The following is an 18,874-nucleotide window of genomic DNA, read 5'->3' as shown; positions in this document are numbered from 1 at the left end:
CGCTTTCTTTTCTCTCGCTGACCTATTGTCAGGGCGATTTCGCTTTTTCGAGTTGGTCACACACGAATCGACGCCGACTGGGAAGCTCCGGAGTCTTCCTTAAACATCTCCCCCATTCTCACTGTCATTTCCTTCCTATCTTTTCTATCTCTCTTTCCTCTTCCTGTTCTAACTTTCCTTTCCGTCGGCTTTTTTCCCCCTTTCTTTCTTTCGTTCTTTCGTTTCGACAACTCTTCGGGCTGTATGCCATTGCCTCTCGCCCGCACGAAAGACCATCCCCCGTTCAAAAGGCCTTTTATTGTGTAAGTAAACAAGGAGTGAAGTGGCTCTTATAAAAGAAGGTGTGTGCTGCTCATGACAAATTTCCCACTCCCTGTCTGTTTGTGGAGGGGAAGTGCAGGCGTGGGGTGAGAGCAGTTATACTCTTAACAACCTCCGGGTCTGGCGACGTCATTGATCAATGCATTGAAAACAATTACTCGTATCTATACAAGTATGATGTATACTGTATATAAATACACTGTGCTTTAGCATGGTAGTTGATCATGTCCTATCACTTTGCAGATTGAATTGATTTTTCTCATCAGCATAAGGTGATGAAAGTATGTGCGATGCCTCTATCAATTTTGATGAGTGAGATGAGAGAATGAACTCCAAAAAAACCCCCACAAAATGTGGCGTTGTCAAATTCTCGTGAGTGATATTTGATACATCAAAACCTTTTTTTTTTAAATATTTATAAATCCTAGCAGCAGCAGGCAATCAAGCATAGGCCCTATCCGTTGAATCAAACCCGTTATTTCATTATCTGACGAGTTTAGAATGAGTCCCATGAATATGACAGATTGACTAACATATACCTTCAGCATGTACAAACGTTTCTATCAGTACAATATTTGGTTATGGCATCAACAGTATACGGATAACTGACTTTGATGGAATATTTTTCTTTAAAAACACACAAAACCGATGGAAAGACGAATTCTTCAATAGCCTTTGATAAGATGCTGACAGTACTTATAAGCTTGATAATGTAACTTTAGCCAATAAGAAATCGGAGTCGTGTCTGCTATGAACACAAACTTAAAATACGTGTATATATCACAAATATGACAGGTTAGCAAATTCTAAGATTATTTCTAATACTCGAGGAATAATATCGCCTGTGAAAGGGAGGGTTCATTATTACGTAAACAGCAAACAAGACACACTCAGCTAACCAAGAATACACGTGTACAAATAAGAACATAATCTTCTCACTTACAGGACCATTCCTCTATACATCAAAACGTCGACATCTAATCGAGATATAAATGACATCCACAGGGGCTTACAATCTAACCGTTAATGACAAGAGTTAACTTGCTGTGTTAACGTGCGTGTGTGTGCGTCTGTGTGTGTGCGTGTGTGTGTGTGTGTGTGTGTGTGTGTGTGTGTGAGTGTGTGTGTGTGTGTGAGTCTGTGTGTGTGTGCGTTTGTGTGTGCGGAAAACTAAGCTGGAAAAAATCGCTGAAATCAGCGTCCATGTTTGACAGTCATTCACGAGATAAACGTTTTGATTTGAAGAAAGAGTAACTATAAGTCAATGAAAAAAAGATCAAAGACCGATTCCATTATTTACAAACTTATTTCTCTTTAAAATCTGCAGATCTCAAAATTTTCTCATAAAAAGTTTACTCTCATTGCTTTCTCTTCATATAGGTCTACAATCTTTTCCCCTAAACGAATTGGAGGGAAAGACTAGATATCATTCGGCATTCCTCAATATTAAAACTGTGGGGAAATGCTGTTCACATGAAGGTGATGAGATTTATTCAAATCACACGATATATTTGGCCTTCGAATTTTCGCACCTCATTACATTATTCCAAGAATACGTACGTGATAGATCTCTCGAAGGGGACAATGTCTTTTGTCATCTACATACCCCGTCTATACGTTTGGTATGTTTCGTATTTACTGTAGAAGCATTTTTTCCCAAGAAAGTAACGCGAAATACGAAGAAAATCATCTGTGATATCGGATGATAAAAAGTCATTCAGTTTTTGTTGAATCTGCACCTGTTAGGGCTTATTTACGTGTTTAACATTACTGTCACGTTCATTAGACCACAAGATATTATAATCATTATGTAAGTTCTTAATGGTAAGGAAAGGTCGAGAAGAAACATATTGTATGTTCTATATATAATCAATATATAATTATATAATCATATGCATGAATTATTCTTTGAATGTAACCTAGGAGGTTATATAATGAAAATGAGCTGCCGATGAAAGTAGTTATCTGATTGGTTGATTTTTCCACTGCGTCATCACGCTGTGCATGCCATCTAAGATAATAACTCACAATTGCAACAAACAAATCAAATCAAATCGATACTATCGATACTTAGTGATACTAGCTCTCATATCCTTTTAAACTATATGAACAACAGTTTACTATGATATATCATCTTCACTGCCTTTAATAATATTTTGCAACGCAATAATTCTACAATTCGTAATTCTCAGTCTGTTTTTTCTGTCCAAAAGCGCCATCCGTCTTATTTGTTTCCTGTTCCTCCTCTGATTATGGTGATTAAGCAGTGTTTCACCATTTTCTTTAGAAAAAGAAGAAGAAATCTTCGCAATATCCGTGCCAGACGAAGTACGACAATTGAGGATGTCAAACGGGAGAGTAGATCGATCGATAAGTACTCATGTTCGAAGCTAATCAATTATTGCTCCCACGTGATTAAAGAAAAATACTACCCCTTCCAACGCAGCCGATCAGTACCTCCCAGTACATCGTGTGCTTTTATACCAAACGGGTGGTTACGCACAGGGGGGCTCTGCAGAAGAAATCCGAAGACACGAACGCTTGTGGAGCGACGCGGGATGCCTGGAAAACCTAAGCGTTTACCCTGCGAGCCAGAGAAACCGGTTCTCATCTTTTATTAAAATATTAACAGCACTAGGAGGTACATTATTCAAAATTCGCATGCCCATCGGGATGGAGCAGGGGAGAGGGGTGATGAATTTACATGTTGGTGGAGAAGGAAATAGGCCAATTATACGCAATCCTGAAATCACAGAGAAGGCATGTTTCATCGGTGCGTGTTGACAAGCCGCAGGCAACCAGTGGCAAGAGAAACAGCCAGAAGATAACCAGTCAATAGTACCATCTCTCCAATAGAATAGAAAAAAAAGATTCTTTAACAACTTCGCAGAACGCGTTCCTTCCATGCAATTTCGAACGAGAAATACATTAGAAAGAGTAAAGGGGAAAACACCGCATAACCAAGCCCGCCCTTAAATGCCTCAGAGTTAGTTAATAGCACCCTAAAGATAACAACATCCTTGTTATTACTTGATCGAGGGAAAATGGATTTATTCGCGATAATTTCAAGAAGAAAATCTATTCGTACAAATTTGACGGGGGAAATTACAAGCATGACGTTGTAAGAAGAAAACAAGTTACCGTCCGCATTTATTGGCTTTTCTCACAATTATTGCAATGTTTCAAAATAATCGCCGTGAAATCGTCAGCCTATGAACAAATTGCAAACGTATTTAGAAAATTTAAAATCAAAGTACGCCCAAAATCTCTTCGAGCTTATTACAATATTTATACAAATTTGCTGGCGCTGCATTAGCCTGATTTTTTTTTTTATTTGTTCCGTACATTCTTCGCGATACTTAATCATACAGAATTCACTTTGATACGATCAATAAGAATTGCTTTTGAAAAAAAAAAAGATCAGGATGAGATTAACGACATCCAGTTACTTGGCGAACCGCTGCAACAGAATGGAACCTAATTCAGTGTGCGGAAGACTTCGATATGAAACAACAGAGATCACGGTAGTGCCATAGGTAGAAAGTCGATGACACTGTCGCCCTTTTTTCTTCTTATCTGGAGATATGCCCCTCTTTCTCCCTGTCACTCTCCCTTCCCTATTCCCCTCTTTCTTTTCTATTATTCGCTTTCCTTTTTCACCTTACTTGGAGTTGCTTTAAAGCTATCATCAATATTTTTTTTTTACCATTTCACATGGGGGAGTCTAACATCGTCGGTGAAAGTATCAGCGCTGCGGCAAACAGTGCTCGGAATAACGGAGATTTCCTTAGCGCTTCTCCGTGTGATATCGTTGCTAATGTCGAAATAATACAATTGTGTCCCCCAGATTCAAATTTCTCGGGGGATATAGCATCGCTCACACTAATGCTAATGAAAGCCAAGTACTCCATGAAACTCTTCGTAATAAAGCTCGGATGAGAAAATTGCGAAGTCAGAGAGCTCTGTTTTCTTTTCTTTCTTTTTTTTTTCATTCTTTCTTTTCTTATCCCCCCGACAGCAGATGAAATCGCCAGCATGGTCAAAGATGGTGCATTATTTCTTGCGCAGCCAATATTGCTGAAACCCAGCAAATAAATTTGCAAATATAGATATGTTTGTCATACCTAAGTTTTCCTCTTTGTAGCTTGCCGGCTGGGTACACTTTAGTTTCGTTACCCTTTCTTCTCTCCTTCGCCTTTTTTTATTTCTTAGCTTTTCTTCTTCTTTTGTGTCGTATTATATACAGGCAACATCGCTTGCTCTTAACGTATGTTCCCGCTTTAAATTGGTATTGATTGGGCGAGGGGAATTCAATTAGGGAATTAATTAGACGACTCCGTGTACACACTGAGATGTATAAGCGAACGCATGGGGGACATGACAAGACAGAAGCGTTGTCTGTAAATGGTGAGAGTTCGTTTGTATAGAGAGCCGGTCATTCTGACTTACTTTGTATAATGATGCGCCATGACTGAAGAATGTCGATTTAAAGCCGATGTTACATCCTAAAACAAACACAATTTTATACAGGAAAAGCAAGACTTGGAGAGATTAACGATACATGTTTTCTTATCTCTATTTTTTTTTCTCGAGGAACATTTTGTAATTTTTGGTTGCTGGACGGCCGTAAACTAGGAATTACATGACAAATTAAAAAACAACAACAATGAATCATAATGAACAGTATACGTTGATATATTTCAGCCGATAATTTACATAATTACTATAATCAATATTTTTTCTAGTTATCATTTTCTTCGTTAATATGTGTGCGAATATAGTCAATTCGATCATTTTTACTCATCTTCCATGCTTCGCAAATTGTATTCACCATGGAATGGTTATATTTTACTACCTTGATATTTTTGCGCATAAACGTTTGCATATGACTAATCGTAGATATGATTTCTTTTTTATTTTTGTTTAAATGATTATTATGAATTTCATTCAAATGAAAAACAAAAACAAACAAGAGCCATTTATTGAAACTGATTGACAAATTACCCTTCATTGACGTAAATAAGTGCCAATCATATAGACAAATTATACACGTTCATTATAATCTGTTTTGGCAAATTCATTCTACATTGATAAAAAGTGAATTGTCAAGTCATGTCCAATTATAGATTGACGATGCGCAATGATGAAAAAACAGAATGCGGAATGCGATAAAATGATTTCAACATGTACAACAATTGAACTGTAAAAGTTTCATAAAAAAACGAACACTGAATTGATAGCAAAGTTATTATATTTGCGTTTTCACATATTTTCACAAAACAGGGATACTGGTCACATCGAAATGCACAAATCATAAAAGCTGGTGTGCTCATCTCAAATGTCTAACACTGACTTGCATACAAATATCTACATTTTTTTTTGGTTGCTGTTCCTTTGGAAATAAAATCCCCCTCAATCAGCGCAGATCTAGAGAAGAGAGAAGTACAGTTCTCGGCTCTCGTTATTATAATATTGCATTTTTAAACCAATAAACATAATGAGCCTGATAGCAGTATAAATCTTAGTATAATACCCATTTGTAAAACAAATGTGATTTACGTCGATGTAGGGCAATTTGTCAATCAGTCGCAATAAAAACGACCCGACACCAGAATTTCATTAATTTGAACAAATACGCAGCACCCGCTGCACGCTAAGGATGCCTGTCGGGCGGAAGCTTGATGGTCTACTTGAGAAGATGCCTGTCCGGTGATCATAAGGTCGTTGGTTGGAATCCAGCTAAATGTCCATGATTTTGTTATCATGGCTGCTACTAAAACACTTATTAATTCACGTCGATATAGGGCGATTTGTCAGTCAGATGAAATAAAAACGTGATAACATTCATCATATCAACTGCTAACAATCATAAAAATGTTACGTCAGAAGCACACACTCCGAAAACTGTCTGATTAGGCTGTGAGTACAAGAAAGTATTGTCCACAGACGACCGAGTGTCGGTGGTGGCGCTGTTTTGGGTACGACGGCAAACATTGTCAAACAACAAAAACAATAGAAAAACGATGAAAAATAGATGGCCGGCCCTTTTCACTTCAAATTCGAGCAGAAGGGATACGGTCGACGACCTTTCGTTAAACTTCTCGGCAAGTTTGGAAAGAAGACCTTTCATAGTATATGTAGCATTTGAGAAAGAGGTATATATGGGAAGGGACGCACCCAAAAATAGTGAATAATGATCCCGATAGCCGTTCCTTCCTGTTGCTCCTGAACACTAATAATATGATTATTACACATCATGGTTAAGTTGAGGGAGCTTATCACTCTTAAGAATTCAGCACTAGTTTATACTGGATGTAATCATCAAAACTTTGTTGTCTTTACGTGGAGAAGACATTGAATAACTTACGTAATTTGATAAATTTTATGTAGCTCATTGTCATACTTCATAAATGCATCAGCGGTGGAGTTTAGATCTACTATGATTACATGTATCTATATCATATAGTATAGAGTGTATATATATATATATATATATATATATATATATATATATATATATAGTATATATATATACTGTACATGTGTGTGTTTGTGCGTGTGTGTGTGTGCGCGTATGTTTATATAGATAGATAAATTGATAGATAGATAGATAGACAAGCTGATCGATTCACAGACGTATGAGTAGCGGATCTTTAACTACATGTAGATAATTCCAAATATGAAACTAATAAATTTGTGTTAAACTTGATTTTGATAATTAGAGCGAGATCAAACAATGAGAGCAAAAAAATATTCCTTGCACATGGACAAAGTTAAGTAAATTGCGACGCTTTGACTCACTTGCATACAAAATAAATAAAAAGATAATGACATCGGTCACAAAACATGTTATTTCAGAGTTGTAATAGTTTCATTTGCGATGCTTAAACTTATGAAGGAGAGATGTTGTAATCTGAAAACTCCTAACCAAAACGTAAACAAACGAAAGTATTTCCTGGATATTCGTTGTGAGCCGTTGAGGTCATTGTCCCCTAAAGGTTTGCATTCCCGACTGTTACGATGTCGTAATGCTATCTCGTGAGACTGTATGACATTATTACTGTCTCTCTTCCTTTCCCTTTCTTTCTAACTTTCTCATATTGAGAACATGGCATCCACTCATGATTTAGTAGGCTTATAAAAAAATTGGCAAAACAGCAAAGGATAGAAAAATATTTCAATAATCAAAGCAAACTGCCTCTTCCGTTTGGATAGTTTGCAAAGTTCCCCATCTCTTTTGGCTCATTTATTTTGTTTTTAATTAGACTCTGCCCAAATAACTTTTCTCATCCCTGCCAGTCAAGTCAAAGTCTCTTCAAACCAAACAGCAATAGATTACATCACGCCCAGTAACAGGGGCGCCTATATAGAAAATTGCGTGCCAGAATTCTCACTGCATCATCTCAACAAAAGAAATCAAACTTGCGCCCTCGCCGGCAAAGCGATCGCAACATTTTACCAGAGTCGTGCGCACTCGTCTTTATAGGAAGTACATTATACTAGTAATCAGGGATCAGTGGTCGTGCGGTGGTTGAAAGCTGTACATAGCCGTACCAGCTGAGTCAGTTGGGAACGTACACAACAATTCTGAAGACGGTGAGGACCTGATGCCAATTTGAAGAGGACACAACCATGATGACCATACCATGTTGTGCAGTGTGTGGTAGTTTAATTATACGCGTCATAGCGTCGATCTCTTTTGCTTCAGTGATATACAGTATATACACATTAATCAGTTATACTTCAGCACATGCATTTACGATTTTGTTCTAAAACTATGGAGGCAAGCAGCGGACATGATTATGTGGATCTGTTGCATAAGCAGTTTTCGTCATGTCAAACTTTTTCAATGACTCCTATGATGCCAATCAATGTAAAATTAGATTACATGTATTTTGTTGTGCTGTTCATTATTAATCTTTTCTGTGGCAATGAGTATAAAATTTCACACACAAACCTACGGACAGGAAACAAACATTGTACACAGAGGGTTAATGATGATGATAGGAACTGTGAAAACAAAACAGAAGCAGCATGAGATTACTGTAATGACACAAGATCCTCAACAGCAGGATCACTACGAAAAGAGGCATGGGTGTGCCCCCTGGAAGTTTGGAAATTAGCTATGATACATTACTGTACTACTACTACTACTACTACTGCCACTAATCATCATCATCACCATCACCATCGTCATTATCATCACCATCATCATCACCATCAACACCATCATCACCATCATCATCATCAACATCATCATCATCATCATCATCACAGTGTCATAAGTACTATTCATAACAAAATGTTAAGAATTAGTATGTAGTCTAATTGACAATATACACCGCCTGCACAGAATCCGCTCATATTGGTGTATTCATTGCCACATCCCGGGAATGCCTAGGGACCATTTGACCATACATCTTTTGGTATGCAAAAAAAAAAACCATCTGCTTCATTTCAGAGTATGAGAGTGACAAAGAAGACCCTACAGGTCTGTAAGGCTATTATTTTGACACCTTGTCGTTATCAAGAAACAGAACGAAAGCTGGTGATAACTTGCTTAGTGTATAAAGAGTGCAGCTTTCCTTTGAATAAGCACATCCCCCCCCCCCCCCCCCACCACCACATATTCACACACTCTTTGGTCAGTATTTAAAATGTCGTTACTTTTGTACAGCTTGACCTGATTTTCTTCATTAGGCCAGTGTTCTACTGTTTCTGGATAAATTATGATATATAAACGATCCACATACTTACACACACACACACACACATATATATGTATATAATAATAATAATATGATGATACTTATAGTAATGCTGCATTGTAGTCATGTACTACTGTGGTCTGTCCTCAACTACCAATATTTTGATTCAGAAATGCACAAAAGACCAGATTAAGAGTAATCTGTCTGGAGTAATGGATTAACTTGGTGTAATGGGTTGCATCAGAATTGTGTTGGTCGTCAGCAAAATCAACAGAAAGACCTCAGACACTGCAGGTGACAATTCAAAGAAAAATAGCCCACAAATGACTTTGTGAACTTCAGTTGATATCTCCATGGAATCATTACAGGTTGCCAAAGAGTTGACACACAAAGGAAATTGTCGACAAAGACATTGACATCGAGAGAACAGCCTAGAGAAGTCGTGCCTGTATTCCCTGTGTCTGACAGGTCTTCAAGTAATCTTTCATTGGCTTACAAACTCTCACTTTATGGCAGTACTACAATCACTCCTAACAACACAATAGAAAGTATCATTGGCACCAGGCAACATGTACACACACTGACATACATATATCAACAAACAAGTCAAACGTCATGATCTTGCTTGCTCGCAAATCCTTTGTGAAAAGTCCCCTTTGATAGAAAAACCACACAGAGATAACCAGGCCGATAACAGTTTCCGCTTTGATATTTCTTTTGAGATTTTTAATTTTTTATTTTCCAAACTAGAAGTCTACAACATTTACTCCACACATCAATCATTTGGAATTAGTATCTGAAAGGCACTAGAAGAAACAGGATGAAAGAAACAACAGTTTTCTGAGTGTGTTCCACTGTGGGGGAAAACATTCCCCTACAAAACAAAATACAAAATTCCCTTTCACATCTCTTCATCCCCTCCTTTTAGTTAGTCCTCAGTGCACATAGCCCAAGTTTTCAGTTTAATTCACTGAATTACAAACGCTTTCTGACTCTCTGGATCATGGGTGGAAACTCTTTTTTTTTTTCCTTCTTCTTCTTTTGAGAAACTTGAACAGAGGACTTCTCTCTTGTGCAGGGGGCACACATCAAACACAAAGACAAACTACAACACATTTACAGCTAGAGGTCTTCTTAGTTGTCTGCCAAAATGCACAGCTTCGAGCAATTTACACCGTCCCCATATACATATATATATATATAAAACATCGCTAATGCATCCACTGTATTGGTCCTCTGGAGTACTGCTAAGATATACAGATCATCAACAGGTTGAATTTATGCCATCAGTATGCTTATGCAAAAATGCACAATGTGGAGGTTGGGGTTGGGTAGTGTACAAAAACGTGAGAGGGCAAAGAGTCAAATGAAACATTCACTTACACATCAAACTATTTTGAGCTGGATTTAAACACAGCCAGAAGCGAACAAAGTACAGTGGAAACACATTTTCTCATCTTGAACAGCCCATACTGTCAAAACAGTGAGACATCCAAAACCAAGGCTTGATAGTACGTCAACACACGGATACGGAAGGCAGAGTCTCGCTAACAGTGCATATGCAATCAAAATATCCTACACAACTCAAAGAAGATATCAAAGCTGAAAATACACTTTCTGTTATCAAGGTGCTTGAGAGAATATTGTACACGCCAATGTTGCTTTTAACATGCTATCATTTCAAACAAGTTATTGCCAGGAGTTAAAACAATCTCATCTGTTGATACAAACTAAATTAAGTCATGTTCGATTCAAAATTCATAACGTAACATAAATATATTCCATCAGCAATATAAACACACAGCAAAGTTCTGAAAATGGAAAGAAAACCATGAACAAGGACGAATTTACACATTGCAGTCTTAAGACCTTTTAAAGGTCACTCTCTGTGAGGAATGTACATTTATGTTAAGTGGGCTTGATCGCAAATACACAAAAATATTCAAACCCTTTGCAAATCTTGTGAATACATATACATCAAGTCATCTGCAACAGCTTACAGACAAGCTCCATATTTCATAAGATTTGTAAAGTTGAAACCGAGTAATTTACAAATGTACACATTTGACACCAACAAGCTAAACAGCAGTGCAGAAAGGCTGAATTTCTGGACGGAACATATAGCAGTTACGCAATGGCGGCGACGTGCGGCGAATCACCCCCGCCACGTTTGAAGTCAGTCGTAGGGAATGTCATTACTGCTGCGTGCCTTTCATTTTATCACTTGCCTCTAAAAAACTTTCTCTGGCTGGGATACTAAACTCTTGTAGATTTACATTATGATGTACACCTGTCATAAACAACTCTCAGGGACCAGTATTTAACGTTGCTGATACACTGCATTGTGCAAACTAAATTGAAGATGGTCCAAAATAAACTCTCCGTTACTTTATGACAGTGTGCAGATGCAGTTATTTCAAGGGCATCACACATGTAACCTGCAGTCCTTTCTCAAAAGAGGAGCTAACATAGACTAGAATTCTCACAATCATGGTGCTTCAAGGTAGGCCAATAATATTTCCTAAGAAATTCTCAAAAGCACAGCAGCACTTAAAAATTAATGTTTACTAGTGCTCTTACAGGGTAGCAAACGTTGCTTCTGTGTAAACAGCAATGTCTATATCTCAACCACACAGGTAGCGTTTCTATGTTTACATGACCTCAAATTGAATTGCTGAATGCTTACAAGTGAACATTTTAAGTAACTAGCAGGTGGCCAAATTCTCTCAGGGAGGCGACTAAAATGTGAGAATGCATATCACAACTAAGAAGATACATTGTCACTGATGCTTTCAAAATATGCCTGAAGATTTCTGGTAATAGTCAGTCTTCTAAAGATGCACTCGCACAAATATGCAGTTTGTGTGTCTTTTGTATAATTTCATAAACCACACATCAAATTTCAATAGGAATTCACCGCCCCCAAAAAAACCTCCCGGAAATAATGACTTTGAATATCTAAGAGCCCTTTGCTACATCAATATCAGCACGAAGTTGAACTAGGGGTGTTCCTTTGAGAGTAATCCTTGCTTTTAGGTGGATCCTGGAATCATCATGAACAGCTCTAACACTAATGCCCAATAAAATGAACTCCATGTAGATTAACACCACAAAAAAAAAAAAAGAGAAAAAAGGATATTTGTACGTCATCATTTATGCAAGTGAACAATGTTACTGCACTCAAACTTCACTATCACTCTGTGCGACGTATATTCAGTTTCTTCATTGTTATACTGTAAAACGAGGAATGGTTGTGTGCATTTTGATTTCGTGAATTTCATGTCGCGAATATATTGTGTTTTACAGCAGAGGATACAATATTTCAGAATTTTTCCCGTCTTAATATGACTGAATACTGTGTGCACCTCAATTTTTAATGGCACAATTTTCGTTTGTGTATCTAAGCATAACAACACTCCAATTAAGCCAAGAAATTTCTAACAGATTTAAGCACTAGCAGAGTTATAGATCTCTCTAATGATTAACATCAGAACATGAACAAGCTTTGGAAAAAAAACAACAAACATTTTTGTGAACACTGACACATTCAATCTCTGCAGTATACTGTCCAAGGTAGAAATCTTAATCAATAAAGTACATAAGATATCTCTTTTTTTTTAATGAGTAGACATTCATTTTTAAACTAGTTTGGCTAAATAAACTATCATTCTTCTTAAACTCGCATGAAAGAACATTTCACACATGTGTCACACACAATCAACAACCTCCTTCACATGGGAAGTGACATAGCTTTGCAGCAGATCTTGTACACTCATTTGTAACTAACAACACCATGACAAGTCATTTTTTTTTCCCCCAGCACTTCAAGAAATTCTTTTTTCATATAAGGCTTTACATAATAGTCTCTGTATGTACAAGCTTTGGAATGGACTGACTACTTAGTCTCTCATGGTGCCAACTTCTTCTTACTGTCACGTCAGTATCCCAGCACTGCCAGAACTTTGTTCACTCTGATCCTGCAAAGGAGCCAGGGGAAAGAGAAAAAATTGGACAAACTTTTTAATATTGTAGCTCAACAATCTACAATAGTCAAGTCATCTAAATGAAGTGCCTCTGAGCAAAAATGTTACAAGAGCAATAACCGACAACATACTGTAAAACAAGGAATGTTCGCATGCATTTTAATTTTGCGAATAAAATGCACGCGAAAGTTCTTGTCTACTCTAAATGCATTGAATGTTAGAGGCAACTCGCGAATATTTCATGCTGCGAAAAAGGCCGCTGGCTCCAATTCGCAAAACTTTCATGCCGCAAAAATGTTGTGTTTTACAGTATTCAGCATTCGTGCAATAAAAGAATTCTTGGCCATAATCAATATTTCTGATGAGTAGTTTGCCTTCTTGAAAGTTCCTCCTTTAAAGTCTTAGTGTTACGCAAATATTAGTAGGTTGAAATTTTTCCACAGAAGAGAGACCTTTGACACAGGACAGAAATCCATCATTCTGGGTTTATTGCAATCTAGTAAAAATACATCAATCTCTGTATTGCTCAGTTGCCTTGTTCAAAAATCTTCCTTACCCCTCACTTAATTTGGCCAGTTTTCCCCTACCCGTGAATAGATGAAGTAAATCTACTACTTTTACTTCATTTGCTTCCCTAACTTATAATTAATTTTGCACATAAAACAAGGCCCAATTCAACTCTAAAAAAACAACAACACACACACACAAATTCAAACAAATATTTCATCACTTACATTTAAGTTACTGATATTTCTGTAAATATACTTTCTCACTAAATATGTGGCTAGACTGAAGCCAGAGATGCCATGTTTAAGTATTCTTAATGAAATGGCTCTAACAAACGAAAAGTTATGATCCAGGTGAGAACATACCTATGTCCTCTGCGCTGGCCTCCATGATGCCATTTTCCATCGGGGCTCCCTCGGGAGCCCGGATGGCAAGGGGATCTCCCGCCAGCTGGGCCTCTCCTGTTGCCATGGTTTCAATCACACCCTGAATGCCACCGGTGGCCACTTGCTCCTTGCTCATCTGGTTCTCAATGGCACTCTGCGGAACAAGTATAGAGAGAAGAAGTTAATAGAGCTGGTGACATGCAGTGATATTTCATTGGGCATGTTTCAAAACGAGAAGTGGTGTGAGAAATCAAGAGCATACATTCCCTTTCCTGTTGACAAGTTTGTAGTGAATACTGCCTTAATTTTGTGACATGACTATCTAGTAATTGACTTGACCATGGAATGTTTGCATCAGCTCATATAGAGTTAGTCCAACATATATGATTTCCTGCTGCAGAACACTGGAAAAATGAGGAAATAATGTCCATAGCATTTTAAAAAATCATCATTTATGAAACTTCACTTGGCTCCAATCAATTTTGGTCATCTTCCTTGGTTATAGGGCTAATAACTCCCTCTCACTCCAGGAAGTTAAACCGTCTAAGAGCTAGGAAAGGCGATGAGATACAGATAACACGATCAACTCGCTAAACTTAGTGATGACAAACAAACATCAAGCACTCAGTTTCAAACAGGAGTCATACCGTTGACAGAACATTCAGCTTGGCCGGCAAGTCATCCACTGTGATCTCCTCATTGTTGTTCTCCCCTACTCCAGCTCCGGGGATGGGAGGGGCATCGGATGTCTTAGTGTCAGCAGCGGTGTCCCTCTCTGGACTCTCCTGTCCCAAGGCATTCTCCCGCTGGCTGGAATTCACCGCATCCACCAGGATCTCAGTGCTAGCGGTCGTATCGTCCTTTGTGAAGACAGAAAACCCTTGCATGAGTGGTGCACATTCTAGGAACTATTGTGAGCGGTTTAGGGCGTTAGTTTGGAGTTTGATTTTCTCCCTTACAGACCAGTCAACACATACAGACAAAACATCATCTATATTTCATATAACAATTTCTTTCCACTGCATACAGGATCTTATGCAATCAATACGAAGTCAAAAAATTGACACTGACATTAGCCCAAAATACTTGCTTGTACTCTAGACCCAGGTTAATGAATGGGAATTTTAGGAGAATGATGAATCTATGACAAGTCTTATCTATCTTGAGATCTATTTGAGCAGAATATTCAAAACTTTGCCAATTTGTGGACATATGATTTGTGACATCACCTATAGACTTGATACACAAAAGCTTGCTCTTCATACTATACAATGCAGTATATAGGATGCATGCAGGAAACAGCTGCTGGTAGAGGCTGCTAACTTACCACACTGTCTTCTTCCCCATCCGCCTTGGCTGCTCCAATGCTCGTGATTGTCTCCTCCATGACCTCCCCTAGGTTATCTGGATCATCCTCCTCCTCTCCGCTGCCAATGCTGCAGAGACAATCATCACCAACATTTCAGTGATAGGAACAAAGCTAACAAGCATGCATTATCCTTGTACAAGGAAAACCTCCAGCAGTAAGAAATTGTTAAGACATATGGGGCTTTGGGTATAAACAAATTGCACCTCTTCTGTGCATAGTATATGATGCATGGCCGAAAACGCACTATTGCCACATCATTGAAACAAATGATATGCCTCACGCTACAAACTAATTGCCAATACCAAGCTCCATTTGAACCCAATCATAATTGAGTTGAAATTGAAATGATGCTGAACATAATCAAACTTATGATTGGGGTAGCTTTGAGAGCTGGGGGCATTTACATATATTCTATCACACTGGTGAAAATACCTGCCAAGTACACTGTACTTTATAGAATGTTGAATTTTGCAGTTTGAAAAAAAAGAAAGACTTAAAGCCCTATCACTTTATTGATTCTAGAGAAAATATTATTGGATATTCATTAATTTAGGAGGTTTGGACCCCCTGGGGCCCCCCAAGGAAAGCATGGTGCCCATTCAAACACTTTGAGATCTTATCCCCATAGGAATGCTACTTGCCAAGTTTGGTGAAAATCCATTATGTTGTTTTCAGCAAGAAGATGAAAATATAGGCCTGCATTTGGACCCCCCCCCCCCCCATCTTGGGTCCCACGGGGGGCGGGCACACCTGATTCTCCCATGAACAAACTTGAAACAACAGTCATCAATATACTGACTCATTGTATTAACTTAGCTCAATCACTTCTGGTTCTAGAGAAAATCTGTAAAGATTCCTTACAAGGGGTGGGGGTGGGACCCCAGGGGCCCCCCAGGTGGGGCATGGTGCCCATTTGATGGAATTGAGATTCTATCCCCCTAGGGATGCTAGCTGCCAAGTTTGGTAAAAATTTGTGATAGGGTTTTCAAGAAAAAGATGAAAATTTACAATTTAGGTCCAAATTTAGGCCCCTGGGGCCCCCCCAGGTGGGGCATGGTGCCCATTTGATGGGAATGAGATTCTTTCCCCCTAGGGATGCTACCTGCCAACTTTGGTGAAAATTCATAATGGTATTTTCAAGAAAAAGATGAAAATGTACAATTTGGGCCCCATTAGGACCCCTCCCCACCGCCCTCCCCTGGGTCCCAAGGGGGGCACCCCTGATTCTGCCATGAACAAACTTGAAACTACAGTCATCAATGTACTAATTCATAGTATTAACTTAGCTCTATCACTTCTGGTTCTAGAGAAGAAGATTTTTTAAGATTCCTTAATTTTTTGGGTTTGGGCCCCTCTGGGGGCCCCCCAGGTGGGGTATGGTGCCCACTTGAACAAATTGAGATCCTATTCCCCTAGGGATGCTACCTGCCAAGTTTGGTGAAAGTCAGTCAAGGGGTTCTCAAAAAGAAGATGAAAATGTGAAAAGTTTACGCACGACGGACACCGGACGAAGAGCGATCGCAATAGCTCACTTGAGCCTTCGGCTCAGGTGAGCTAAAAATGCATGGGAAAGTTCTTGTCTGCACTATATGTACTGAATGGCAGTGGCAATTTGTAAAAATTTCAAGCTGCGAAAAAGGCTGTCAGCTCCAATTCGCAAAAATATCTTGCTCTACAGCATCTGTTACAAATACGAGAAAGATCTGAGAGAAAATGGCACTCACTATGTGACTCCTTTCGATTCACTCATGGAGAGTTCAATCTGGAGGTGATCCACTCCTTGGGGTTCACTATCCCTGCGGGAAATGAAGCACATATTATGAGTCTCATGAATAAGCAGTTCACATACACACTGTTTCAGAGGACAAAATCAACTAAACTTTGACTTGTTCCTAAGCTACAGATCAATGTGAATTCAACAACCACAGCATGGGTATCATTGCAATCTATGTGCAAGGAAATCATTTACAACTATGCCATCCAAGGGGCATCTTTGGATGACCAGCCGTGGTCATGTGACCATGATGTCACACGCACAAAGCCTCAAAGTTTCAGCCACCCAATACAAATTGGCTTCATTATCATTTTCCTACTTACATAATCAACAAAACAGATAATAAGCATTCCGTAACTAGATATATCGCTATGGCGACTGATATGCCTCCGCCATAATGCATGGTTCTCCTAATAGGTCTATAGTACAATGTCTTGACAATGTGTGATGACAGTTTCAAACAATTGGCAAAATATTAAAATGACAGGTTTGACACAAATGTGCTGAATGTTCAATTTCCTAGAACTAGGTTCAATTGGATGAATGATTAAAATGTCAGAGTGCAGGTATTTGGGGGAACTGATGATTTTTACTTGACTTTTGACCCTCTTATAAGTTTATGCATTGAGTAATTTTTCAAGGTATTGAGAAAAAGTATAATTTCAGTATCAAATGGGAAAACAGCATTATCTAAACCTGGCCTTTGACCTTTGACCTCACAGTTCCAAAGAGAATCACTGTTAGGTTGAACATGCATAAATATGTAAGTTTCATGATGATACCTTGAGTTACTTTTGAGATATGGAGGAAAAAGTGCAATTCAGCATTTTCACTTGACCTTTGACCTTTTGACCTTTGACCTTTTGGCAAAAAACTTCCCACAGAATATATATTGGGTAATACATGTATACATCAAGTTTAAAAAATCCCCTTCATTCATTGCATAAATATAAGGAAAGTAGTGATATTTTGAGGAGTTGACCTTGACCTTTAACCTCCCTGACCTTTGACCCATGACCCCCAACTTCCCTAGATAATCACTGCCCATCGGTACAAGCATATATACTAAGTTCCATGAAGATACCTTGAACCATTTGCGAGATATGGAGAAAAACATGAAATTTCATTTTTTTTTTCACAAAATGACCTGTGATCTTTGACCATTGACCCTGTGACCCTAAAATCCACACAAAGTATTACTAGTATCCCCCAAGGATATACCCTCATACCAAGTTTGATGTAAAACCACCACACGGTTCTTGAGATATCGACAAAAACAAAACGGGACGGACGGACGTACGGACGGACGACCCGAAAACATAATGCCTCCGGCCACTTCGTTGCGGAGGCATAAAAAAAAGAAAGAAAAGGAATTAAACAAAATCCGAGAATATTAGTAATCAATAAACTCCCATCACAGTATTCAGCAAAATAACAAAATGATATCAATATGGTGCAATATATCAAACATACAAATCCATCAATCAACCTGAGAACACAAAATCTCTATAATCCTGAAAACTTGGTATGGCATAGTAGTGTACGATGCACTATGATGTCAAACAATGATTTAAATAGGAAATTGAAAATTATTTCATCATACTCACTCATCTCTGTCACTTATTTCGAGCTGTGTTGCAAGCAAGTCGTCTCTTGCCTAAAAATTAACAGATCAGAGAATAAGAAGCAAATGTCAGTAATATGCTGTCAAATGTTCTAACACTGGAGAATAACAGTGCATAAAACAGTGAAAATTTTCAAAGAAATCAGAATTACGACCACTTGATAATCGTCAAGTCTTCTTCCATGGCGCTTTACTCTTCCCT

General features: G+C 38.4%; 1 protein-coding gene across 1 annotated transcript in view; it reads right to left on the bottom strand.

Moving 5' to 3' along the window:
• Positions 1-12,995: 12,995 nt before the first annotated feature.
• Positions 12,996-18,874, bottom strand: part of LOC139737391 (pericentriolar material 1 protein-like) — a 51,604-nt gene continuing 45,725 nt past the window's right edge. The window contains exons 36-41 of the mRNA XM_071648067.1: positions 18,656-18,705; positions 16,999-17,070; positions 15,233-15,341; positions 14,553-14,765; positions 13,885-14,059; positions 12,996-13,006 (exon numbers count right to left, since the gene is read on the bottom strand). Of these exons, the coding sequence (XP_071504168.1) occupies positions 12,996-13,006; positions 13,885-14,059; positions 14,553-14,765; positions 15,233-15,341; positions 16,999-17,070; positions 18,656-18,705 (630 nt within the window). The remainder of the gene's footprint in view (positions 13,007-13,884; positions 14,060-14,552; positions 14,766-15,232; positions 15,342-16,998; positions 17,071-18,655; positions 18,706-18,874) is intronic.

The sequence above is a fragment of the Diadema antillarum genome, unplaced genomic scaffold (genome assembly GCF_040938485.1).
Source record: "Diadema antillarum isolate AM-2024a unplaced genomic scaffold, OU_Dant_1.0 seq00000692_RagTag, whole genome shotgun sequence".
NCBI classification, from domain to species: Eukaryota; Metazoa; Echinodermata; class Echinoidea; order Diadematoida; family Diadematidae; genus Diadema; species Diadema antillarum.
The sequence above is the reverse complement of the archived record's forward strand: the minus strand, read 5'-3'. Positions and strand labels throughout refer to the sequence as shown.